Consider the following 24,257-nt stretch of genomic DNA (forward strand, 5'->3'; position numbering starts at 1 on the left):
CGTAACCTACCCTAACCTCACATGAGAAGCAACAAGGACTCAGACCCTGGGACCAGCCTTAGCCCTCTGCTGTCCACTGCCACTTTAAACTTTGTAAAACTGGAGGCACCAGATACTGCAGTCCCAGCAGAGAGGGAAGCCTGGGAGTCTACGCTCCCAGGAGAGCCGTGGGCAGAAAGCCTTGTCCACCCAGGACAGAGGGAGCAGAGACAGGGCTCGCTCTGTGGCCAGGTGGCTGGAAGGGGCAGCCGCTGGCCAGAAAATACTCTTTTCAGGAGGAGAGGCCCACCTCCAGCCACTCCACATGGGGAGGGGAGACTCAGGATTTGCAGGACAGCTTCCCAGCCAGCCCCACAGGCAACACTGCCCTGGGAGAGGGTGGCCCCTGAGGCCTGAGGTTCAGACTAGGCAGCAGCTCCTGGGCTCCCTCGGGCGCGTGCCGGGCCCCCCGAAGCACTGGCTGCTGAGGGCTTAGAGCCCCTTGTCCCAAGACGGCTGCCGCCTTCCCCACACGCATGCCTACCACTGCGCTCTGATTTCTTCACACATGCATACAGGTGGCCTTGTTGTGTATGAAGCTTGCCGTGGGCCACTTAAAGTGCGTTGTTTCCAGCTGAAGTGAAACACCGAGCGTCTGCGGTGGCGCTCCATTTCCACTTGTCTCCTGCTGGCCCTTCACACGACCTCACAGGAAAACACCCTGACCTAACTCCAACCCTGCTTCCAACCTAAGCTGATCCCTAAGTCCACAGTGGTAACAATTACGACTGGGGGCAGGAGGGGAAGGGGACGACAGAGGATGAGATGGTTGGATGGCACCACCAACTCAACGGACATGAGTTTGGGTAAACTCCGGGAGTTGGTGATGGACAGGGAGGCCTGGCGTGCTGCGATTCATGCGGTCACAAAGAGTCGGACACGACTGAGCGACTGAGCTGAACTGAACAATCACAACCATACCCTTAACGCTGACCTGACTAACAGATCCACAGCCTTCACCTAACCGTGACCCTAACCTGACCCTCTGTCACCTGCACTCCCTATCCCTGCGGGGCCCACTAATGGGACCACTGGGACCACTCCCAGTTGCACTGGGAGAGTTGGAGGAAAAGGCTCCGGGTTAGGGGCTCCCTTGTAACAACCCCACTCACTCTTGCCCTGTTGGGCCCCGACAACCCCCACAAATCCACATCGGCAGGGCCCTTGGTGGGCAGAACTCACCAACATCCGAATCTTTGTGGGTCTTGATGACCTCCGCGAGCTCAAAGTTCCCTGCTATGATGGCCACCTGGGGGGTGGGAGGGAGATGGAGGGAGGCTTAGCAGCACAGACTTGCCTTCTCTCAGCCCTTGGGGTTCCCTGAATGCCCAAGCAGGCTCAGACCTTGGCCCCTGTTTGACCCACCACCCCAGTCTGTGTGGGACTGAGGGGTCTCCTGGGACACAAGACTCTTGGAGCTAAAGCTGGAATACACTGGCCACCCTGCCCATTCTCGGAACAGCCCCTCCACACGCCTGGTCTCCCCACATGACCTGTGAAGGCCCCTGAATGGACAGTCACGAGCCAGGCCTGGTCTCCCCACGTGACCTGTGAAGGCCCCTGAATGGAGAGTCATGGGCCAGGCCTGGTCTCCCCACGTGACCTGTGAAGGCCCCTGAATGGACAGTCACAGCCCACACCTGTTCTCCCCTGGCCCCAGAGCCCTGTCACCCTCCTCTCCTCTCCCTGGAAGGGGGGCCGAGGGAGTCGTCCTCAGTGAGCACCCCTCATAAGAGCGAGGCACTGCCCTGGCTCACACCCTTCCTCCACCTCACCCTGTGATGACCCTGGGCCCAAAGCTCTCTCACGCTTTACAGGGAATAGACCAAGGTCCAGAAAGACCAAGCCACACAGAGATGGAGAGACGCGCCCCAGGGAGCCCCACACTCCTGCAGACATTCACTTACCTGGAAGGCTGTCTGGCTATTGTAATTGCGGACATCCTTGTTGGCTCCTCGGAAAAGCAGGACACGGGCACAGCTCTCCTGCGGGAAGATGGGAGGAGGGGTCACAGCTGGGGCAGCACCTGCACACACAGGGCCCATGGCTGCGTGTTCAGCACACACACGTGTAGCATGGGGACGAGCAGGGCAGGTGTAAGTGTGCAGGTCCTAGCTAGCTCAGAGGGTCCAGATGCACACAGTGCACACGTGATTGTTCAGAACACACACGCGTGACACGTGTTCAGGGAAACGACAGGCACACATGGACCGCAAGGCCACCCAGCTCAGTGCAGGAGGCAGAACACGCAACTGTGGTGTGATCACAGGGTCAGACATGCACACACACAGAGTCACTGCACAGCACCACCCGTGTGCACACATGTGCAGACGTGCAGACCGACCTGGTTGTAGAGGGCACAGATGTGCAAGGCTGTGTTCCCAGAGGCGTTCTGAGCCCCCATGTCAGCTCCGTAGAACAGGAGGTGCTCCAAGTGCTGTACATGCCCGAAGCGGCAGGCCTGGGGGAGGGGGCGTCACTGCTGGAGCCCAGACCCTCAGGCCGACCCCGGGCCCACCCCTGTGCCCCCGCCTACCTGGTGGACTTCCTGCCAGCCGTTCTCGTCGGTGGTCCCCAGCTGAGCATGGTCGTGCAGGAGCAGCTCGCAGCAGAGGGCATCCCCCCCGCCCAGGGCGCTGTGGTACAAGGGTGTCAGACCACGGCTGTCCTTGTAGTCCGGTGAAGCGCCCAGGTCCAGCAGGGTCTGAGGGCAAGAACCCCAATATTCATGCCAGGCCAGCCTCTTTCCGCTCCTGGGTCACACAACGCTCCGGCGAGGGCTGGGCCTGAACTGACCGTCAGGGCGGCCGCATTCCGCTGGCGCGTGGCACAGTGCACGGCCGTGAGCCCGTCTCTTGTGCGGAAGTCCAGGTGGGCGCCGCCGTTCTTCAGCACCTTCAGCAGGTCGGTGGCATCGTCCAGCTGGGCAGCCAGGCTCAGTGGACACTCTGGGTTCAACGGACAGGCAGAGGTCACAGTCCTGGCCATTCCCAGACCATGCCCCTCCCTGATCTGCTTCTCACCTCCTGAGTCAGGATCGTGGAAATTGGGGTCCAGCCCCTTGTCCAGCAGGCGGGCCACCTTTTCCGTGCTGTGCAGCTGGACATATTCCATAAACTTCTTCAGGTTCGCCTGGAACAGCCAGCCATCCGGATCAGCCCACACTTGACAACCGTCCTCTGACCATCGCCCACATCACCCAGGGAACTGCCATACCCCTCAGTTGGACCCGCCAGCCTAAACCACGACCTTCTCCCTTTCCCGTGGTACCCTGACCATGCACTCCCACTGTGGCCCCAATCCCAGCTCCACTGGATCCGCATGCTGCTCCAGGTCCTTCCTCGCCTTCCAAGCCCAGCTAAGGTGCCTGAGGCCCCAGGCCCTCCAGAGACAAAACGCATCAGAAATAGGACAAGGTGCCATAGGGGCAGCTCCACATGAGGGGGTACCCTCTGGAGGGTTAGGACAATAGGCCAAAAGGAAGCACGGTCAGAGCTGAGAGGAAAGATCTCGGCCCCACCGGCGTGGGGGGCGGGAGGCTTAGTGTGGTGCTGGGGGCCGGCCGGAGACCAGGCAGGCAGAAACACGGGACTGTGGCACGGAGTTGAAACTCATCCTAAAATCAACTGAGACTCACTGAAGGTCAAGACTCATCGGTGTCCTGCGGGTCACTGAGGTCAACTTTAGAGGAGGTGATGGGTTATACCAACACCACTGAGGGAGTCTCTGCCCAGCCACGGAACCAAAGCAGCAGAGGACTCTGGCACGGAGACACCAGGGTCACAAGGGGGTGACGGGGGCACAGGGGTGAACGTGCAGATCCCTCTCTTAGGCCCCAGAGACTGCCAAGGAAGTGTCCAGCAAGCAAATGTCCACTGGCCCACAGGAGCCTGGGATGGGAACTCAAGGAGTCTGCCTATGGAAAGGGCCAGGGTACCCACCCTGCCCCTCCTACATTCAGAGGAGGCAGGGAGGTGCCCCCCAAAGAGCATGTGGCGTCAGACCCTCCTAGCAACAGTACCCAGGAGTAAAGACCCCACAGGTAGGCCTAGGGATAGGGCCTGGGAGTCAGAAGATCTGGGTTCAACCCCAACATCACTGAATGCAGAGCTGTAGGCAAGTCACTTAGATTCTCCTGGATTCAGTATCTTCATCTACGAAATGGGATAATAACAGTTCCTCCCAGAACAAAAAAAAAATAATGAGATGCCTAATTTCAAGTGCCTCACACTGGATGACCACTAAGTCCCGGATGCCCTGTTCTCCCCACCCCAACCCAGCTCCCCTCAACAACCCCATCTCCTCACGTCGCCCCCACAAAGACACTGTACCCTACTGCACTCCACCCCTTAACCAGGGGCCCACCAGAGGGCTCAGCGAGTCTGACCTGAGTGGAACCCATCACCAGACCGACCACCCCAAAGTCATGGTGCCCGGAGTCTGCATCCGGCCCTCTAGCCGCCCCCAACACCCACTCTGGGTCCCTGATGACAGGAGAAAGCAGACTGAGCCAAAGCGGGCCAGCCCAACCAAGCTGGGATGGCCGTTCTGGGGACAGGGGGAAGGCCTCAAGAAGGGAATTTTTCAAGGACATTTTTGACATCACAAAATCCAGCTAAGGCTGAGCTAGGGGAGCACTGGCCATGGTGGGGAGGGGACTGGAGGGAGTGCAGAAGATCACCTTCGAGTACCCTTGCTGTGGCTGCCTCCTTACCTTTGTGTGAAGCTTTGCAAACTGCTTATCATCAATGAGGTTCTGGGCATAAACTCGCCTCTTGTATCGAAACTGCTCAGGTAAAGACAAGGCAGAAAAAGGCACCCACCTGGACTGAGTAAGTGAAAGCAGACACACAGTGGAGTCCTGCCCACTGCTGTGTGGCCAGGGCCCCACTGCTCATCGCCCCATAACAAAGCTCCTACCACCGACCTTACCAGCCCATGCACACGCCATGGACACGACCTGCACGGAGGGCAGGTGTGCTGCACGCCCAGCGGTCCCTCTGCCTGCTGTGCCCTTCCTGTCTCACCCCCACCCCCAGGATTCCCTGGAAACCCTCAGTCCTCTTCCAAGACCAGGTTCCAGGCCTACCTTCCTAGACACCCCTCTCTGGACAGAACTGTGCCTATCTGCCTGTGCCACCAGGGAGGCCCAGTCAGCTGAGCTCAGCGACCATAACGCTTGTTCCAAAGCCCATTGCACTTGCCACCCCCACCTTCAAACCGGATCTGGTCCCCTTGCTCACAGGGTGCTCAACGGCCTTTACATCATGAACAGGTGAGCAAACGAGGAAGACTTAGACTGTCCTTAGGACGACTGCACGGGCGGTGGCAGGAAGACAAGACACAGATGTGCACACAGCCTGCGGCGGGCGCACTCCACGCGGCGCTCTGGGCACTCACGCCCGCTCAAACCCCGTCGCACGTGCTGCTGACCGCGTGCCTGCACGCGGCTCACTCCTCACTCGCCCCGTACACACTAACTCCCCGCGTCCGTGCCCCTCGCTGCCGCGCCCTCTGGAGCTCGGGGCTCTGCCCGTTCCCGGCCGCTGCTCACCTCCAGGTAGGGCAGGGGCGTGTCCAGGTTGGGCGGGTATTCCTGCAGAAGCCGCTCCTCGTCCAGGAACTTCCCGGCGCGGCCCCGGGAGGGCGGCTGGAAGAGCCCGTAGTTGAGCGCGTCCTGGAGGCTGTGATTGAGGGCGCAGAGCACGCGCTGCTTGGCGGCCCAAACGGGCGCGGCCGGGTCCAGGCGCAGGCACTTCTGTAGCGGAGCGCGGTCGTGAGCCGATCGGGCCTCCCGGCCAGCGCGGGGCACGGAGGCCCGGGGCGCCGCCCGAGTCCCGGCGCGGGAGCGGAGGCCGCGGACCCCCGCCTCCGCGCCCAGCTCGCTAGGCCTCGCCCCGGGGGCGGTGCTTCCCTGGGCCCCGCCCCCGCCCGGCTGCGGGGAGGGTCCGGGTGGAGGCGGCGGGGGAGGGGCGAGTGGCCGGGGCCGGGGTCTCCCGCGCACCGCTCGCGACGCGCGGGTAGGGGGCCGCGAGAGCGGGGCGAGGGTGACGCCAGGACCCGGGCGGCGAGGCTCACCGTCTGCTGCAGGTCTGGGATGCCGACGCGCACGATCACGGCGCTGGCCCCGGGGCCGTCCATCCCCGCGCCCGGGCCGGGGCCGCTAGCGGCCGGGAGCTGGGCGCCCCGGGGCTCCTCGCCGCGCCCCGGCCCCCCCCGGCCCCCCACCGGAGCCCCGTCGGCCGCGCTGCGCGGGAGGGGGCCGGGGGGAGCCGGGGCCGGGGCCGGCGCCGGGGACAGCGGCTCCGAGGGCTCCGCAGGGGCGGCGGCGGCGGCGGCGGCGGCGGCGCGGCTCAGCTGCATCGGCCCCGGCTCCGCTCGGCGCCTGCCTTCCCCGGGGGCGGGGGCGGCGGGGGGAGGGGGCCTGAGCCGGGAGGGAAGCGGGGGTGGCAGGGGGCTGAGCCGGAGGCGGGGGCCGGGACGCTCAGGGCCGGCGAGGGCGAAGGGGATTGTCTGGGGTCCCGGGGTGGGGAGGGAGGTCCGTGCTAAGGGCGAGGGCCTCGCTGCAGGGTGGGGACCCTGGGGGCTGTGCTGGGGGTGTGGGGACTCCTAGGCCTCGGTGTGGGGGGAGTGGCTGAGCAGCGAGGACCGCGCCGCCTTTCGGCTGCGGAAGAGCATCCGTGGACCACCGGGGAAGATGCGGCGAGGCGGGGGGTCTTGGAGCTGGGATGGGGGCCGCTTTGGGCACTGGGACCAGAGACAGGGAAGGAAGGGGAGAGAAAAACTGGAGAATTAATTTCCGGGGGTGGCAGCTTCTCCCCACTCTGCCGACCCCCTCTCCCCACCCTACTCAAGACCCGGGGATGACAGGGACCAACCCGGTCCCAGTCCTGGGGGTAGGACGGCAGGGACCTCAGAGCCCCGGGGTCTCTCCCACCACCGGAACCATTTAACCCTCCAACTTAACCCTTAGGACCTCGCCGAACTGTGTTCAGCGCGGCTCGCGGCTCCCGCATCCCTAGCCGAGTTTGGGGAGTTCGCTCTGGACTCTGAGGCCCGCCGCTCCTCCAGCCCCCTCCCCAGGTCCCCTGGTTCGCCTAGCTCCGACGCCTGTCACCGCCCCCCACCCCGCCCCGGTCACCTTAGCGACAACAGGATGGGGCCGCGACCTAAGACGCAGGGCTTAGGGGAGGGGGCGCTACTAGTCTCCACCTGCACCCGGGAAGTGAATTTTAGTTTTACGCGTTGTCGTGGCAACGCGGGAGGGGGTGATGAGTAGGCGGAGGAGAGGGGAGCACAGTAAAGAAACTAGCTCAGGCACCACCGCCCCATTGGAGCGCGCCAGCTCCCCCCCCCCCACCCCAATACTCGTCAGCCTCACAGAACTACCCCCGAGCTGGGAAACCCGAGCCCTCAAGGTTCTTAAAAGCAACGAGCAGCCCCTTCACGTTGAAATAGCCCTGATTTCCCGAGAAACAGCTTCTGACTCCCACAAAGCTCCCCCACCGTGCTGGACTCCTCCCCAGAGAACAGGCCCTGACCCCCATGGCCACTCCCCTTCTCACAAGACACACTTGCTAACCTTCACAGAACAACCCAGCCTGGGGACACCTTCTGGTCCTGGTAGAAAATACCCCAGCCTCACCCACCTTCTCCAAGAGCAGCCCTGGATCCCCTGAGCCTCCCAGGAATAAACTTGAATGAACCGCCCCCCCACACACAGACACACAGAAAACCTCCCTACCCTTTCCCAACATCCTGGAAGCATCCTACCCCCACACAGACCAGTTCTTGACACCCCGTTGGAGAACAGTCCCCACCCCAAAAAGCCCCACAGTACCCGCCACTCCGCCCCTGGAACAGCCTCTGGTCCCCCCAGAGCAAGACCCACTTCCCCAGGACCAGCCCTGACCCCTGAGGGAAACCGGGCTCTCTCCCTCCCCAGCCACCACCCCTCCAGGAAAAATCTCTGCCTCCTAGGAACTCCACTGACCCCACCGAGCGTGTGTCCAGCGCTGTCTGCAGTCTGCTGCTGCTTTCTTCCCAGGCCTGGGTGGACCCTCCCTGCCTAGGAGTATGACCCCAGGATGTTCAGGCTCTTCCCAAGGCCACTGGCCTGGCCTGAGTGGAGGAGCTGAGGGTCCCCAGAGGCTAGAGCGGATGGGAGGGATAGGGGAAGGGGGAGCAGGAAGGGGCTGCCGGAAGCCCACTTATCTGCAGGAAGCACCTTGGGAAGCATGTGGCCCAGCCCTGGAGAGAGGAAACGAGTGCTTCCCGGCCCCCCTGTCTCCACTGTCTTCCTGCCCCTGGTCTCCCCTCCCTGAGTCACCCAGAGCTGCCCCTCCCTGTGTCCCTCCCCCGCCCGCTGTGGCAGCTGTATGGCCATGGCCACATTCACCAGAGTTGCGATGAGACTGAAGAAGGAGGCTGCATCTCCCCACAACCAGCCTCAGAGCAGCCCCAGGCCTCCAGGCTCTCCCTGCAACCCAGCCCTTGACCTGGGTGGCCAGACACTCACCTGTCCACCGAGACGACCTCATGGGGACCCCTTCAGCCTCCCCAGGGGCCCATTGGACTTGATACACCCAGTACCATGAATGCCGCGCTTTCAGGAGAAAACCTCACATCTTAGAAGCAACCAACACATCCCTGGTCTCCAGGCTCAACTGGGCCTGCCGTGTCAGGGTCAGGTCCACAGAGCACCTGGCCCAAAGAATGGGCACATAATGAACAAATTCCAAGCTGGCACCACTCCCCAACCCACCGCCACCCTGGCAAACGGCAAAAATCCCAACCCCCAGAAGCACCTTTCCCACAGAATGTCCTCCTGGCCCTGAAGCCTGGTGGGTTGATGGAGCAGGAAGCCCAGGGACAGGCTATTTTGTTGAGAATAAAAGACCCCAGCCTCCTCAGCACCTCCCAGCCCAGCCCTGCCTCTCCGCCCTCCTATCTTAGTCCTTGAAGGCAAGGAGTCCCCAGACCCCATGGCCCTTCCATCAGGGCTAAGATTCCAGAAAGACTCATGGTTCTCCCAACCCCACTTCCTCCCAACACAGGTTCGGAAGCCCAGGGCCTGTGGAAGCTCATGTGGGCAAAGCATCCGGAACGTGCCTGGCACAGGGTCAGACCTCTCCAGTGGAACACTGCCCACCACTCCGTGGCCCCCCAGGCCCCCAGCCACTGCAGAGGCCGTCTGTGCCCGCACCCTCAAGGTCCTAAGCAGCCCCGCCCCGCAGGCGGGCAGAGCAGAGCACCCCACCTGCGGCTTCCTGTTGGGCTTCCTGGTGAGGCTGCGTCCCCCTCCCTCACCACGCCCTCCTTTCACACTCCTGGGCTTCCTCACCCAAATCCCAGCTTTTCCCTCCCTCTCGCGGTCGCCTACAGAGGCCTGGCCCACAGCCCCCTCTTACTGCGAGCCCTGCAGGCCTGGCCTCACGCCCGGTTTCCATGACGGGGCTGGAGTGGGGGGCAGGGGGCGTCCTGCCGTCTGACCCTCCCCAGGGGCCTGTCTCCCCCTCTGTGCTATTCCTCTGCCCCGACTCTGGTCTTCCCTCCACAGCACCCTAGTGTCTGCCTGCCCTGAAATCACTTGTTGCTTATGGTCTAGGACCTGTCTTTCCCCCCAGGATGCGGGCTCCCCGTGGGGCGGGAGCTTTCCTGATTTGGTACACCCCTGTGTCCGAGGCCCTGGGCTTAGTCCGAGCTCAGTGGACATTTGCTGAACTTTCATCTTCAAACTGTTCACACCCAACTCTTTCTGTTCAGGGCAGAGCCTCTCCAAACTCAGAGCAGGTTGTAGGGGCAGAATGCCTGAGTATTCTGTCTGGACCTGGTGCGATGCTTCTGGTTAGGTTTCTGTTTTGTTTTGTTTGCTTCAAGTTATTTAACATCTGTCAGTATATTTAGGTCCAATTTCATCCTAAGTCTGATAAGTTTTATTTTTCTAGGAATACAAATCTTCTGCTGAAGAATCAACTTTTCATTCTGCTAATCTATTTCTATTTTGTTTTCTTCTGTTTCTTTCTTTCTACCGCTTTGATTGTTGTTAGGATCCTTCTTCTAATTTCTTCAGCTGGGTACCGAATTCAATTTTTAGTCTTTCTTTTCTCTGACAATGAGTGTTTAAGGTTATAAATTTCCAAGTTCCACTTTAGTTATGTCCATTAAGTCGGGTCTTAGTTTTGGCATGTGGGATCCAGTTCCCTGAAGGGATTGAACCCAGGCCCCTGCATTGGGAACTCGGAGTCTTGGCCAATGGACCACCAGGGAAGTCCTCCATTAAGTCTTAATAAGTAGTACTTTTAATTTCACCTTGTTGATTTTCTAATATCCATTGTATTGTTTGCTTTAGGGATTACTGAAAAGTATGCTACTTTAAGCTTTCAAATGTATAGTAGGTTTCTTTCTTTTTATTTATTTCTTTTTGAGGAAGGACTCGCCCTTAGCTACTGATTTCTTTTTTGTTGTGTTATGATCAGAGAAGATGATCTGCATAATACTGATCTTTGAGTATATTTGACTACAAATACAAATATAATTTATTTGTTAAAAAATAAAAAATAAATATAAAAAATACAAATATAAATATATTTGAGTATATTTGAATAATACTGACTTTATAAAGACTTTCTGGTTGCCATGTATGTGGTTCAATAGGAATTGTTGGATGCAAGGAGGTATGTATGTGTGTGTGTGTTTGTGTGTGTGTATATACATATATCTCCATATATATCTCCAACAATATACACACACATAAAATCATACCTCCATTGTATCAAGTTTGTTAATTGTATTATTCAAATATTCTATGTCTTTTCTAATGTTCCCTTTGCCTGATTTATAAATTACTAAAAGAAGTGGGATAAAATTCCACTTTAGCAGCCTCTCCACGAAATTTTGGGATTTATATGTCTTGGCCATTTTGGGATTTATATGTCTTTTCAGGCTTTGCTTTTAATGCTAACAGATTTAGAATTATTATAGCTTTCTGATAAATTATTCCTTTTATCATTATATGGTACCTTATTTGTTCTTAATGATGCTTTTTGCCTTAATTTTTTTCAGTATTTAGCCGAGGCACAGCGCTGTTCTGTGAGTGTTGACCTCATGTATCTTTTCCCCTCATTCTCCTTTTATTCTTACTGCATTTTATACTCTTAGACGTGCTTCTGGTAAGTAGTGTGTGTGGCCATTTTTTAAATTAACTTCAATGGTGTTTTATGATGATTATTGATGTGTTTTACCTGATTTTTGCCTTCTTATTTTGTGTTGTCAGTATTTTTTTGGTTTTTTGTCTATGCTGCTTTTTTCTCCCTTTGGGCTCTTCCTTTGATTGATCACGTTATCTTTATTCCTCTTTCCCTCAACTCCCTTTGTTTTTGGAGTTAAACATTCTTTCTATCATTTTCATAAATACACTTAGATTTGTAACATGTGGGATTAACAAAGCCCAAAGTAAAGGCTGTCCCCCTCCCCCTTTCCTGCACTAGAGGGGCTCAGCCTTAGCCTCAGGCCTTTGTCCACATCGTTCTAGCCTCCAGCGAGTCTGTTGTGGTTGCTCGTGGAGTCATATGCAACCCACTCTTTACTCACTTTCCTTCTGACTTGAATTTTCTTCTTCCTGAAAGTAGTGACAAAGTAGTGACTTTGAAATGTCTTATTTCACCCTTATTTTGAGTGATAATTTAGCCAGTGTAGAATGCTAAATTGACAAAATATTTTTTTCTCAATACTTCGAAGATTTTTTTCTGTGTGTGCTGTATTCTGGATAATTTTTCTACTTCTGGCTTCCATCTCACTGATTCTGTTTGAGTTTCATCTGTTATTAAGTCACTCAGTCGTGTCCGACTCTTTGCAACCCCATGGACTATAGCCCACCAGGCTCCTGTGTCCATGGGATTCTCCAGGCAAGAATACTGGAGTGGGTTGCCATTTCCTTCTCCAGGGGATCTTTCCGACCCAGGGATCGAACCCAGGTCTCCCGCATTGCAGACAGATGCTTTAACCTCTGAGCCACCAGGGAAGCTCTCATCCATAGGTTTTATTCCCCCCACCCCATAGAGTTTTAAATTTCAGAGACCATAAATTTTATTTCTGTAAGCCGTACTCAGTACATTATCAAATCTGCTTGTTCCTTCTTTACATTGACTTTTTATTTAATGCAATTTTTTAAAGACAGAAGATTTCTTTTGTCTTTAGTTATTTTTAAAACATTAACTTTAAGGTTCTAGGCAGTAGTTCACATATGTGAAAGTTTCGGTGGTCTAACCTCATTTGTAGTATCTGCCAACTCGCTCACTGCAGGGGGACTGTGGGTTCTTTCTGTGACAGTTTTGTGACTTGGGGTTATGAACTCAGCTGGGCCTGGGAAGCCTAGATGTGTCCCTCAGAGGAGTACAACTAACCCAGGAACTGTTTCATGTTAATTTCTTGGCTTGGTGGTCCTGGGGACTCCAAAGGGTAATATAATGAAGACTCCAAACCTGGGGGCCAACAGTGGGTACAACTTAACATGGAGACTTCTTCGCAGAGAGGTCACCACAGGCTTTATGAAAACTGCTTAAATAAGAGAGAAATATATAGTAATAATTATGAAATGGATTACTCCCCAGATTTTTGAGCACTACATGTCATCCCAAGTGTATGACGTGTATGAACTCATTCAGTCATCACTAAATCACTGAGCCAACCCGTTACTGTCCTCATGTAACAGATGAGGAAACAGAGCAAATTAGAAACAACTCACCTTGTCCGAAGTCGCATGTGGTGAGTCAGTGGAGAAACCAGGACTTGGAACACCACAGTGGGCATGTGACCCAACAGGGCCGATGAGAATCCTGTTCTGGAGGCTCAGGCTCGTAGCTGAGGGAAGAAACCCTTTCTCCACGCTTGGGACACATGGGAGAAATGAAGCTCGATAGACACTAGTGACCAAGATTGCAGGCTTGGGAAAAAGCAGCCCTGGGAGGAATATAGACACGGGAGACAAGGAAGGTTCTGAAGAGGCTTTGAATCTCCAAACTTAGTCCCTGAAATCTGCTTTTCTCTCTTTTGGCTCCGAGAGCCAAGGGTACCTGAAAGTCCACACAAAGGAGAGGGGAAAGGCCTCTCTAAAAGGGAACGTGACTGTAAGAGAGGTGGAAGGGCTGGCCTTGGGCTGAGCTGGCATCCCAGCTCAGCCACCAGATACCCTGGTGGCCTGGGAAAGCTTCCTGGCTTCACTCTGCCTCCCTGTGAGCTCTGGTGTGTTAGGGATAATGGTAGGACTTGATTCATTCCCTCCCTCATTCAGGCCACATGCCAGGCACCTGCTCTGGGGCTGACGAGGTGGCTCCAGCTCCCCCTGGGCCCTGGTGCAGGTTAGGAGAGCGCGTGGGTGTGACATGCTCACCATGTACCTGGTGCCTAGTGAACACATTCTAATATAACCATAAAGCTAGTTCTGTGAAGACCTCCAAGACCGTCTAGAACTAACACCAAAAAAAGAAGTCCTTTTCATCACAGGGCATGGGAATACAAAAGTAGGATGTCAAGAGATACCTGGATGGAAGAGGGCATGGCAACCCACTCCCGTATTCTTGCCTGGGAAATCCCATGGACAGAGGAGCCCGGCGGGCTTCAGTCCATGGGGTCACAAAAGAGCTGGATATGACTGAATGACTACATAACAACAACAGACACACACATATATATATATGTCTTTATGTATTATAACTGAATCAATCTGCTGTATACCTAAAACGTGAATTAATTATACTTGAATAAAATATAATTTTAAAAAGAAAAAAAGAGAGATACCTGGAATAACAGGCAAGTTTGGCCTTTGAGCACAAAATGAAACAGGGCAAAGGCCAACAGTTTTGCCAAGAGAATGCACAGGACAGAGCACGCTGGTCTGCCAGCAACACAAGAGAGGACTGTACACATGGACGTCACCAGATGTCAACACTGAAATCAGATTGTTCATATTCTTTGCAGCCAAAGATGGAGAAGCTCTGTACAGTCAGCATAAACAAGACCTGGAGCTGACCGTGGCTCAGGTCATGAACTCCTTATTGCGATTTCACATGCTAGCAAAGTAATACTCAAAATCCTTCAAGCTAGGCTTCAACAGTATGTGAATCGAGAACTTCCAGTATACACGCTGGATTTAGAGAAGGCAGAGGAACCAGAGATCAAATTGCCAACATCCATTGGATCATACAAAAAGCAAGAGAATTCCAGAAAAATATCAACTTCTGCTTCGTTGACTATGCTAAAGCCTTTGAGTGTGTAGATCACGACAAACTGGAAAATTCTGAAAGAGCTGGGAATACCAGACCACCTGACCTGCCTCCTGAGAAACCTATATGCAGATCAAGAAGCAACAGTTAGAACCGGACATGGAACAACAGACTGGTTCCAAACTGGGAAAGGAGTATGTCAAGGCTGTATATTGTCACCCTGCTTATTTAACTTCTATGTAGAGTACATCATGCGAAATGCCCGGCTGGATGAGCCACAAGCTGGCATCAAGATTGCCAGGAGAAATATCAATGACCTCAGATATGCAAACGATACCACCCTAATGGCAGAAAGCAAAGAGGAACTAAAGAGAAAAGGTGAAAGAGAAGAGTGAAAAAGCTAGTTTGATATTCAACAGTCAAAAAACTAAGATCATGGCATCCCTTTCCATCACTTCATGACAAATACGTGGGGAAAAAATGGAAACAGTGACAGATTTTATTTTGTTGGGCTCCAAAGTCATGTCAGATGGTGACTGTAGCCATGAAATTAAAGATGCTTGCTCCTTGGGAAAAAAAGCTATGACAAACCTAGACAGAGTATTAAAAAGTGGTGAAAGTGAAAGTATTAGTCACTCAGTCATGTCCAACTCTTTGCAACACCATGAACTATAGCCCGCCAGGCTTCTCTGTCCATGGACTTCTTCAAGCAAGAATACTCAAGTGGGCTGCCATTCCCTTCTCCAGGGGATCTTCCCCACCCATGGATCAAACCCGGGTCTCCTGCATTGCAGGCAGATTCTTAACTGTCTGAACCGCTGGGGGAAGCCTTAAAAAAAAAAAAGTAGAGACATCACTTTGCTGACAAAGGTCCATATAGTCAGAGCTATGGTTTTTCCAGTGTACAGGTGTGAGAGTTGGACCGTAAAGAAGGCTGAGCACCAGAGAATAGATGTTTTCGAACTGTGGTGCTGGAGAAGAGAGTCCCTTGGACAGCAAGGAGATCAAATCAGTTAATCCTAAAAGAAATCAACCCTGAGTACTCACAGGAAGGACTAATGCTCAAGTTGAAGCTCCAATATTTCGGCCACCTAACGCGTAGAGCTGACACTGGAGAAGACCCTGATGCTGGGAAAGATTGAGGGCAGGAGGAGAAGGCGGAGTCAGAGGATGAGGGTTGGATGCATCATTGACTCAATGGACATGAGTTTGAGCAAACTCTGGGAGACAGTGAAGGACAGGGAAGCCTGGTGTGCTGCAGTCCATGGGGTCGCAAAGAGTCAGACACGACTGAGCGGCTGAACAACAACAACAGCATTTCCAAATGTTTTACAATAGAGGTGTTTTTGATTGTGTTGTTGGAAATCTGTTTTTTGTATTCAGTCACAGTAGTCAGCACATAGAAATGCTTAATGATGGGTAACTGAACAAAAGGACATCCTGCATTTAAAATGTTGATTACTCACAAACACACACACCAAAACATGCGGGTGAGGCACTAGGAATAAAGCAGTCACCAAACAGCCCCCCTTGGCCAACCATGTCCTCCCCCTCACTGGGAACTGTGGCGACGGGCTGTCTCTCACCCCGTGTTCTGACATCGCCCATGTCTCTCCAAGGGATCCTTCACACTATGGCCTCCCAGTTCCTCGACCTCTCATCTCACTAACTGTAAAAGTCAGGGTTTAGGTATAGAGCACGGACCCATGTACGACTGCTTTGAGCTGAAAGGGATTTGGTACATGGAGTTGGTGCCTGCAAAGTCATCGGAAGTCCTGAAAGAAGCATCTAGCCTGAGCTCCTAGAAATACACTCTCCCTCAGCAGCGCCACAGAACTAGTCCCCAGGGATTTACTTTTTGCCACATTCAGCAAACTGAGATGTCCGAAAGCTGATATCCCACCTGCTGACTCCAACAGACCACCCCTCTGAGTCTGAATTCCCAGCCCCTTTTGCATCTAGGTAGGGAGGGCCAAGTCAAGAGTTCTGGAATCGCGGCCACTCCTAGGCCTAATCAGTAAATACCTCCTTCTTATCCTGCCTGCTCTCTATTTAGCCTTCTGCATCCAGGATGATCTTAAATCCATGAGTCAAAAATGGCAGCAGTTCCTCAGCTACCAGGGAAGCCCCTACTTCCTCTTCTATGGGTCCCTAAATTTCCTACATGGAGCAGAGACTCACCCACCCCTATTTCTGCTTATGTTGCAAACTGGATTTTCTGTGACCAAGAAGCAAATATCTGTTGTGTTAAGTCACTGAGATTTGGGGGTTTTATCTGTTAAGGTAGCTAGTGTTTCCTCAACTGTTACAGGAGGGGAACCCCAGGAGCCTCGATTTGGGCCTACAACCTTGAGTCCTTGTCTAGATCAGCAGGTAGTATTGCATTGGCCTGCTGCTCAATACATGTATTAGAATGATATGCTTAAGAACCAGGGAAATTAATACAAAATAAATTCACATAATCACCGCATCCACGGTGAGATGGACTGTGGCCCCATACGCTTGTCTTGTGTGACCTCCAAAGCCCTCTCTGATCAGTGGACTATGGGGGCATCAGAATGTCTGGGAAGTGGTATTCACTCAGAATTAGTGGCCAGCAACCGCTGAGAACCTGACTGTCCCTTCCCCTAGAGCATGGCCATCCTGGCTGAAGGCCATGCCTCCCTCCAGGGAGGCCAGGGAGAAGACTCAGTACCGCCTTGGGTGTTTCCACCAGGTCTTTCCCTCTGGCAGCTCCAGGCCGGTGAGTGACTCATGTCCAGGAATTGGATGTGGACCTGCATTGTGAGTCAAGTCTGGGCCACGTGCCCGAAACCTAGGGTCTTTCCACCACCAGCCCTGTGGCCACTGGTGCTACCCTCTGTGTTTGTCCCGGAGTATGACTCGATGGCCAGGGAGCCAAAAATCTCTGAGGCCATGCCATCCCGCCTGGCCCTGTGGCCCCTGCTGCCCTGCAGTAGCCAGCTCCCTGGAGTGTAAAGCGTACTGCTGCTCCCCCCTCGACTCCGGAGCGCAGCTCGCTGTCTCCAGACCCTCACGGAGGACAGCGCGGGGACACCTGACCAGGTCACGCACAGTACACTTCTTTCTCTCTGTCTATGGGTGCCTTTTTCTCTATTAAACCAAAGAGGTTTTCAGCAGCTTGGCTTCGTTCACTTGGGCTGCTGTGAACCCTGGTTTTAAAAACCAGAGCACACTCAGCATCATCCGAGGCCCTGGATCTGAATCCAGAACCTGCTCCCTGTTAGATCTGACTGATCTTTTGCCTCCAATATCCTGGGGTTAGGAATAATGGTTGTTGAGGCCAAAGAGGAGGGAGCAGACCCAAGGAGGGAAGTGGAGGCCTGCACTCAGGGCCCTTGGCATCCTGGATCCCTGACATCAGCCATTCCCAGGAATCACCACAGAATACCTTCATATGGGCCAAGTGCTGCACCAGCCCCCGGCAGGCCCAGGAAATGGAGGCCCCTCCCTTGTTCCAGGTGTAGAAAGACCAGACCGGCACCGCTCACAAGGCCCCTCTCTTAACTGTGGGTGTTAGTTCCAAATTAACAACGTCCAGAGCCACTTCCCGCACCCTGGCAGGCTGCCTCCCACTGGGGCTCTGTCCCAAACTGACCCTCCTGCCGGCTCCCACAGCAATGCCAAGAAAGGCCCACAATCGCGGAAAGACTCGGATGCCCACAGAGCTCAGCTTTGAACAAACATAGATGGAGGCACACGCGTCCTCTCCCCACCCAGAGGTCAGGGCTGCCTGCCGTGGGCACACGCCTGAGCAACCTCCAGAGTCTGCAGGGGAAAGTGCCAGCCATTTGCATAACATTACAGCAGCAGGCCGGCTCTCCCGAAGAATAAGGGTAGTTCCCAGCTTGCAGCAGAAAGGGAAGAAAGAGCCTTTGGCTTATTCCTTTTAAACTCCAATTCACAGCGCCAACCAGCTGTGATAGTTCCAATTACAGGTTCAAAGATTTCTGGGCCATGGAAAAACTTTCTGTCCTGGCCACCCACCCCATACTGCTCCCACGCACAGGCACAGAACCCATACTGGAGTGTGACACCAAAGGGATGGTTCACAGGAGCCCCTTCCATTCCCAATGAGGCCAGCAGAAGCCTGGAGCCCAGCCCCGTCTCAGGGAGATCCCTGCCCTCAAATTTTGCTCCTTAGTACTGCCTCTAGTCTTAGCTTTCATCTTTCACCAGGAAAATGCCAGCTCCACAGCTGGGCTTCAGTGGAAGCTGTGTCTTGGCCCCACCCCAGTGACCAGAGGCCTTACAAGGACCCTGTCCATGCTCCCGCTGGCACCAGGGACAGGAACTATGAGAAACCCTCTGCAACAGCAGCCCACATCCTGCTGGTCCTGAGGTCCGACCCTGTTGGGGAGCCTGAGGTCAGAGAGCTGCCCCGGGGAGGGTTCCAGGGAAAAAATGTCCTACCGGAGCTGCTGTGGGGAGGCACTCTCCCGGAGGCACTGACCTTGGGGTGTTTAGTTACACTGCGTAAGATACCCGCCTAACCGCCTCGTGGGGCGCTCTCTTACTTTGAAACAGCTAAACAATCTGGGGACCAAAACCGTGAAGTCACTCATACAAGGCTGTCCAGTGATGGGCCAGGACCGGCATCTCTGTGGATGAGCCCTTCCCATTGGTGTGACCCGGATGCAGAGAAGACACCGCCCTCCAGATGCCCCACCACCCCCCTGCCCGACACACACACACACACACACACACACACACACACACACATCACAAATACACCACACCCCCACCACACACACCACACACACACACCACACACACACACACACACGCCCCATCACACCTGCACCACACACACACACACACCACACACACGCCCCATCACACCTGCACCACACACACACACACACCACACACACATCACAAATACACCACACACACACAAACCCACCCACCACACACACCACACACACAGACACACATACGGCCCACCACACCCACATACACACAAACGGAGGGGGAAAGGTTGGAAAGAATTTTTGATCTATTTCAATAAAACACCAAACATAGCGTTGAAGGAAAAGCCAGCAGCCCGCGGACTCCACGGTTTCCGTTCCGATTTGCTCATTCCATACTCTCCAGGCTCAGGGCCTTTAAGGAACACTAGCGCGCCGAGCGCCAACACTAGGATCCCTCCTGCGCGCGTCTCACGCGCCGCCCGCCTCCAGCGCCGAAGGCCTCGGGGCGCAAACCCGGGCGCACCCGCCCCGCCCCGCCCCGCCCCCTGTCGGAAGGGGCCCCGCCCCCCAAGCGGCGTGCCCCTCCCTCCCAGCGCCGTGCCCCGCCCCGGGGCGGGCCGCGCGGGAGTCACGGGTCAGGGGGCGGGGCGGGGCGGGGCGGGGCCAGGCCGGGCCGAGGCGGAAGCTCCCGAAGGGCCTGGCTGGCTGGTGTCCTGCGCTTTCCACCTCTTCGGTCCTGAACTGTTTTGTCCCGCTTCGTGGGCCCCCGCGGGTCAGTGTTCTGGGACTTCTGCCCCCTGACCACGAGCCTAGGCGGGACCTTTAGCAGAAGATGGTCAGATCTCCACCTGAGAGTCTGAACGTGTCCTGGCCCTTTAGGGTCTCCAGGGAGTTAGATCCCGGGCTACAGGCTCCTGGGTTTTGTTGGGGTGGAGGGTCTCCGGGTGCCGAGGCATCTGGAAAGGGGTTGTCTCCGTCGAGGGAGTATTTGGGTCTGGGGTTTCAGCGGAGGGTAGTGCCTGAGCCTGGGTTCTTGGGGGAGGTTAATGTCCGGGTCTGGGGAGTGGGTAGCGTTCAAATCTGGGGTCTCCGAGTTAGAGCTTGCGGAAGCCAGTTTGCCTTCTCTCCCAAGGGTCTCTGTTACAGGCCTGTCTGTGCGGTGAGCCATGGAGGCTCTGTGGACCCTCACTCTGGCCTTGGCCGCAGGTCTGGCTGCTGCCAGCCCACCTAACATCCTGCTGATCTTTGCTGATGACCTGGGCTACGGGGACCTGGGCTCCTATGGGCACCCCAGCTCCACCACTCCCAATCTGGACCAGTTGGCCGCAGGGGGTCTGCGGTTCACAGACTTCTACGTGCCTGTGTCTCTGTGCACACCCTCCCGGTGAGGAAGGGAACCGGGAGCCCTCACCCCTGACTGTTAGGTTCCTCCCAGATTCACTCCGGAGTGCAGAGGGAGGAGCAGGGTCTCTGTCTCTATAGAGAAATTCACGTCTCTGTTTTCTCCTCTCTCCCCTTCTTATCTGCATCTTGGTTTTGCCCTGTCACATGGACTCTGACTTGCCCTGCAGGGCTGCCCTCCTGACCGGCCGACTCCCAGTTCGGATGGGTTTGTACCCTGGAGTTCTGGAGCCCAGCTCCCGAGGGGGCCTGCCCCTGGATGAGGTGACCTTGGCTGAGGTCCTGGCTGCCCAAGGCTACCTCACAGGGATAGCTGGCAAGTGGCACCTTGGGGTGGGGCCTGAGGGGGCCTTTCTGCCCCCCCACCACGGCTTCCATCGATTCCTGGGCATCCCATACTCCCATGACCAGGTAGGAACCACCAGGGTCCTTCCCCTTGACCCCAGAGCCCCACCCCGCAGTCTAGACCACTGAAGGAGCTGCTCCCTCAGGGCCCTTGCCAGAACCTGACCTGCTTCCCCCCGGCCACCCCCTGCGAAGGCATCTGCGACCAGGGCCTGGTCCCTATCCCACTGTTGGCCAACCTGTCGGTGGAGGCACAGCCCCCTTGGCTGCCTGGACTCGAGGCCCGCTACGTGGCCTTTGCCCGCGACCTCATGACTGACGCCCAACACCAAGGCCGCCCGTTCTTCCTGTACTACGCCTCCCACGTGAGTGGCCGTGGCCCCCGCACCCGGGCTCCCCGTGACGCCTACCTGGTGCTAACTCCAGTCTCCATCCTCAGCACACCCACTACCCCCAGTTCAGTGGGCAGAGCTTCCCAGGGCACTCAGGCCGAGGGCCATTTGGGGACTCCCTGATGGAGCTGGACGCGGCTGTGGGGGCCCTGATGACAGCTGTGGGGGACCTGGGGCTGCTTGGAGAGACGCTCGTCTTCTTCACTGCAGACAACGGGTACTCAGCAGGGGCAGGGGGCTGCTCTTCCCATGTTGACGCTGGCCAAGAACCTAGTGGGCTAAGGGGGTCTTGGGAGTTGTTGGCCATATATGGTGACACCCGGGTGCATGTGGGAGCCTGGCAGCTGTGAGTACATGGAGGTGCTGGTCTTGGGAGGACAGGGAGTGGACAGACACGTGCTGGCCATTTATGTGCAAAATGTGTGACTTATCGGTCTGGGGCTGGGGTCCCCGAGGCCAGCTGGAAACCCTGGGCTCCTCATTGCTGACGTCCTCCCTGTGTGTCCCAGGCCTGAGACGATGCGGATGTCCCATGGTGGCTGCTCTGGCCTCCTGCGATGCGGAAAAGGAACCACTTTCGAAGGGGGCGTCCGAGAGCCTGCCTTGGCCTTCTGGCCAGGTCACATCGCTCCCGGTCAGTTTTCAGGCCTTCTGCTCCTGGACTCCTGGTCCCATCTTCCCGGCCCTGATCACAAATGGAGTGACTGTACAGCCCTCTACTCCCAGGTGTGACCCATGAGCTGGCCAGCTCCCTGGACCTGCTGCCCACCCTGGCAGCCCTGGCGGGGGCCCAACTGCCCAATATCACCTTGGATGGCGTTGACCTCAGCCCCCTGCTGTTGGGCACAGGCAAGGTAGGGCCCGTGAGCACATAGCCACAGCTCCCCCGACCCCCATCCTGACCTCCCTTCCCCCCACCCCCACCAGCCACTCACCCTCCCAGAAGTGGGTGTGGGCAGCTCCTGAAGTCCCTGGGGCCAGGTGGACCCTCTGTTGAGCTGCATCCTACAGGTGCCAGCCAAGGGCTTCTGGGTGGACAGGGAGCCAGTGCACGCCCAGGGCCCAGCACGGAGCAGACAGTGCTGGGCACGTGCAGACCCCCCGACTCTGCCTCCAGAGCCCCCGGCACACCCTCTTCTTCTACTCGGCCTACCCGGATGAGGTCCGAGGGGTCTTTGCAGTGCGGAGCGGGAAGTACAAGGCACACTTCTTTACCCAGGGTAACCTCCTCTCCCCCAGCCCCGCCCACCCCTCCCAGCCCCCGAGCCCAGCCCCCCTGCCCTGTGCACAGATGTGCGCCCCTCCCCAGGCTCTGTCCACAGCGACACCACTGCAGACCCTGCCTGCCACGCCTCTAATCCTCTGACTGCCCATGAGCCCCCGCTGCTCTTTGACCTGTCTGAGGACCCTGGTGAGAACTACAACCTTCTGGACAGTGTGGATGAGGTTGCCCCAGAGGCGCTGCAGGCAGTGAAGCAACTTGAGCTGCTCAAGGCCCAGTTTGATGCTGCCATGACCTTCGGACCCAGCCAGATGGCGCAGGGTGAGGACCCCACCCTGCAGGTCTGCTGCCAGCCCAGCTGCACCCCCCGGCCGTCCTGCTGCCACTGCCCTGAGTTCCAGCCCTGAGGGTGCAGACGGAGGCCGTCTGGGGTTCCTGGCTGTGCTGTGGGGGTGTGGAGGTGGTTTGTACCCGAGAACTCTAATAACACCAGCTGACACTTGTGTGATAATTTGTGTGATCCTTGTGAGAGCCCTGAGCTAGGTGTTTTTCTCCCTGTTACACGTGAGGAGCCTGAGGCATGGAGAGTCCAGCGACTTGCCTGAGGTTGCCCAGCCTGAGAGAGGGCCACCTTCCTCCCCCTGGTGATCGCTTGTGTCTGCACACAAGCGTGGCGGCGAGTGCGGCGTTCGCCGGAGCAGCACTAGGGGCTTCTGTGTGCCAGGGGAGGGTGGGGAGGAGGCGAGAGAGTGGCAGAGACCAGACCCTGAGAACACAGCGCCCGAAAGAGCCAGGTTTTCCCCGGCGGAGAAGCACAGGAGCCAGACCTGCCTGGCTCTGAGAAGCCTGTCTGCAGTTGGGTGAGGAGCCGCGCATCCTGCGTGGTGGAGTGGTCAGCCGGCGTGGTGACGTGGGCTGGGGGCCCCGCTCCCAGAAGGCACAGCAGCAGCTCCAGAGGCCGCCCTCGGCCCCTGGCGCCTCCTCCAAAGCCCCGAGTTTGCTGCCTGCGCACACGTTTGCAGTCTCCTGGCTTCACCTCTGCCCTCACAGGAGCCATTCTCCACCAAAGTAATCGCTTAAGAGATGTGCCGGTTTGGCTCCATCTGCTCAGAACTGCAGGCTTCCCATTGTGCTCAGAACCCAGACTCCTCGGGTGGCCTGCCATGCCTCACCCATGCCCTCGTCCCTTAGCCCTGGCAGCTGGCCAAGATGCCCATCCTTGACGCTGTCTGGCACCTTCTCTGAAGAAAGTGCGCCCTGACTGCCCACTGCATGCATCTGCACAGCAGCGTGTAGCCCTCACGGGTCACCTGTGTGTGTACTGATATCAGGGCCCCCTGCTCACTCATGGTTCAGTGAGAAGAGTGGCTGTGCTGTCTTCATGTGGACCAAACAGCCATCCCCTTCTACTGATGGAGTCCACCCTTTTGTTGGTGGGCTGAGACCTCTTGACCTCTCAGATGCAGCCTCTCCCGGTCCCAGGAGAGTGGAAGCCAGTCTTAGCCACTCGCAATCCAGTGATTGGCCCGAGAAGGGTGTGTAACCAAGGATCCTTGTCAGAGAAAGCTCAGGGCATCTGCTGGAGCCCAGGGTCTTGTTCAGCATCATCCCTGGAGATGGTGAGGACGATGCTGTGTCATTGCTGGCCCTGACCAGACACTGTGCAGCTGCTAATCAGCGTCCCCAGCCGTGTCCCTCCGGAGCTCATAGTGTGAGAAGACAAACCAGCCTCCTAAACCGCGGCTACTGGCTTGTCTGTTACTTGCAGCCAGAAGCAGTCTTGCTGGTTGCACGTGTGAACGGGATGTGTGGAGGGCATATGTCTAGGTACAGGGGCCCCTTCTGTGTTCTCCATGTGACCCGTCACTTCTTGTCTGGCTTGGGCGCTGCACTAGCCATGCCCAAATCCCACTGCATCCTG

At 56.3% G+C, this 24,257-nt stretch overlaps 3 protein-coding genes across 11 annotated transcripts in view; 2 read left to right on the forward strand and 1 right to left on the reverse strand.

Annotated features, from left to right (window-relative positions):
- SHANK3 (SH3 and multiple ankyrin repeat domains 3) overlaps window positions 1–6,240 on the reverse strand; it is a 48,892-nt gene extending 42,652 nt beyond the window's left edge. For all 3 annotated transcript variants that reach the window (XM_027540381.1, XM_027540380.1, XM_027540382.1), the window contains exons 1-9: window positions 6,118–6,240; window positions 5,594–5,797; window positions 4,754–4,825; window positions 3,063–3,171; window positions 2,836–2,987; window positions 2,576–2,743; window positions 2,384–2,500; window positions 1,947–2,024; window positions 1,222–1,288 (exon numbers count right to left, since the gene is read on the reverse strand). In XM_027540381.1, coding sequence (XP_027396182.1) covers window positions 1,222–1,288; window positions 1,947–2,024; window positions 2,384–2,500; window positions 2,576–2,743; window positions 2,836–2,987; window positions 3,063–3,171; window positions 4,754–4,825; window positions 5,594–5,797; window positions 6,118–6,180 — 1,030 coding nt within the window. In that variant the 5' untranslated portion in view covers window positions 6,181–6,240. The remainder of the gene's footprint in view (window positions 1–1,221; window positions 1,289–1,946; window positions 2,025–2,383; window positions 2,501–2,575; window positions 2,744–2,835; window positions 2,988–3,062; window positions 3,172–4,753; window positions 4,826–5,593; window positions 5,798–6,117) is intronic.
- Window positions 6,025–19,037, forward strand: LOC113892049. Of its 5 annotated transcripts, XR_003510955.1 has the most exons (5): window positions 6,031–6,129; window positions 9,096–9,323; window positions 16,893–17,004; window positions 18,462–18,649; window positions 18,810–19,037. XR_003510955.1 is itself a non-coding variant. In XM_027540383.1 (4 exons), the coding sequence occupies exons 1-4, from the start codon at window positions 9,024–9,026 to the stop codon at window positions 18,891–18,893; spliced, it is 684 nt and encodes a 227-aa protein (XP_027396184.1). In that variant the 5' UTR covers window positions 6,793–9,023; the 3' UTR covers window positions 18,894–19,037. The 5 variants fall into 5 exon arrangements, 2 of the variants coding, with proteins under 2 accessions (XP_027396184.1, XP_027396185.1); XR_003510957.1 differs by lacking the exon at window positions 9,096–9,323 and having other exon boundaries at window positions 6,025–6,129; XR_003510956.1 differs by lacking the exon at window positions 16,893–17,004.
- Window positions 19,038–19,634: 597 nt separating this feature from the next.
- Window positions 19,635–22,847, forward strand: ARSA (arylsulfatase A). Of its 3 annotated transcripts, none has more exons than XM_027540386.1 (9): window positions 19,635–19,748; window positions 20,109–20,360; window positions 20,548–20,788; window positions 20,869–21,087; window positions 21,162–21,331; window positions 21,624–21,748; window positions 21,841–21,968; window positions 22,232–22,334; window positions 22,424–22,847. In XM_027540386.1, exons 2-9 carry the CDS (start codon window positions 20,143–20,145, stop codon window positions 22,741–22,743), a joined length of 1,524 nt encoding a protein of 507 aa, XP_027396187.1. In that variant the 5' UTR covers window positions 19,635–19,748; window positions 20,109–20,142; the 3' UTR covers window positions 22,744–22,847. The 3 variants fall into 3 exon arrangements, with proteins under 3 accessions (XP_027396187.1, XP_027396186.1, XP_027396188.1); XM_027540385.1 differs by having other exon boundaries at window positions 20,123–20,360; XM_027540387.1 differs by having other exon boundaries at window positions 20,183–20,360.
- The last annotated feature ends 1,410 nt before the right edge of the window (window positions 22,848–24,257 follow it).

This window comes from Bos indicus x Bos taurus, chromosome 5 (genome assembly GCF_003369695.1).
Source record: "Bos indicus x Bos taurus breed Angus x Brahman F1 hybrid chromosome 5, Bos_hybrid_MaternalHap_v2.0, whole genome shotgun sequence".
Taxonomy (NCBI): domain Eukaryota; kingdom Metazoa; phylum Chordata; class Mammalia; order Artiodactyla; family Bovidae; genus Bos; species Bos indicus x Bos taurus.

Coding starts and splice junctions, on each gene's coding strand:
- LOC113892049 (XM_027540383.1), top strand. CDS start 9,024: ATGGCCCTTCCATCAGGGCTAAGATTCCAGAAAGACTCATGGTTCTCC. Junction 17,005..18,461: donor CCTCTGGCAGCTCCAGGCCG/GTGAGTGACTCA, acceptor ATCTTTCACCAG/GAAAATGCCAGCTCCACAGC. Junction 18,650..18,809: donor ACCCTGTTGGGGAGCCTGAG/GTCAGAGAGCTG, acceptor ACTTTGAAACAG/CTAAACAATCTGGGGACCAA.
- ARSA (XM_027540386.1), top strand. CDS start 20,143: ATGGAGGCTCTGTGGACCCTCACTCTGGCCTTGGCCGCAGGTCTGGCT. Junction 21,332..21,623: donor TTCTTCACTGCAGACAACGG/GTACTCAGCAGG, acceptor TGTGTGTCCCAG/GCCTGAGACGATGCGGATGT. Junction 22,335..22,423: donor GGCACACTTCTTTACCCAGG/GTAACCTCCTCT, acceptor GCCCCTCCCCAG/GCTCTGTCCACAGCGACACC.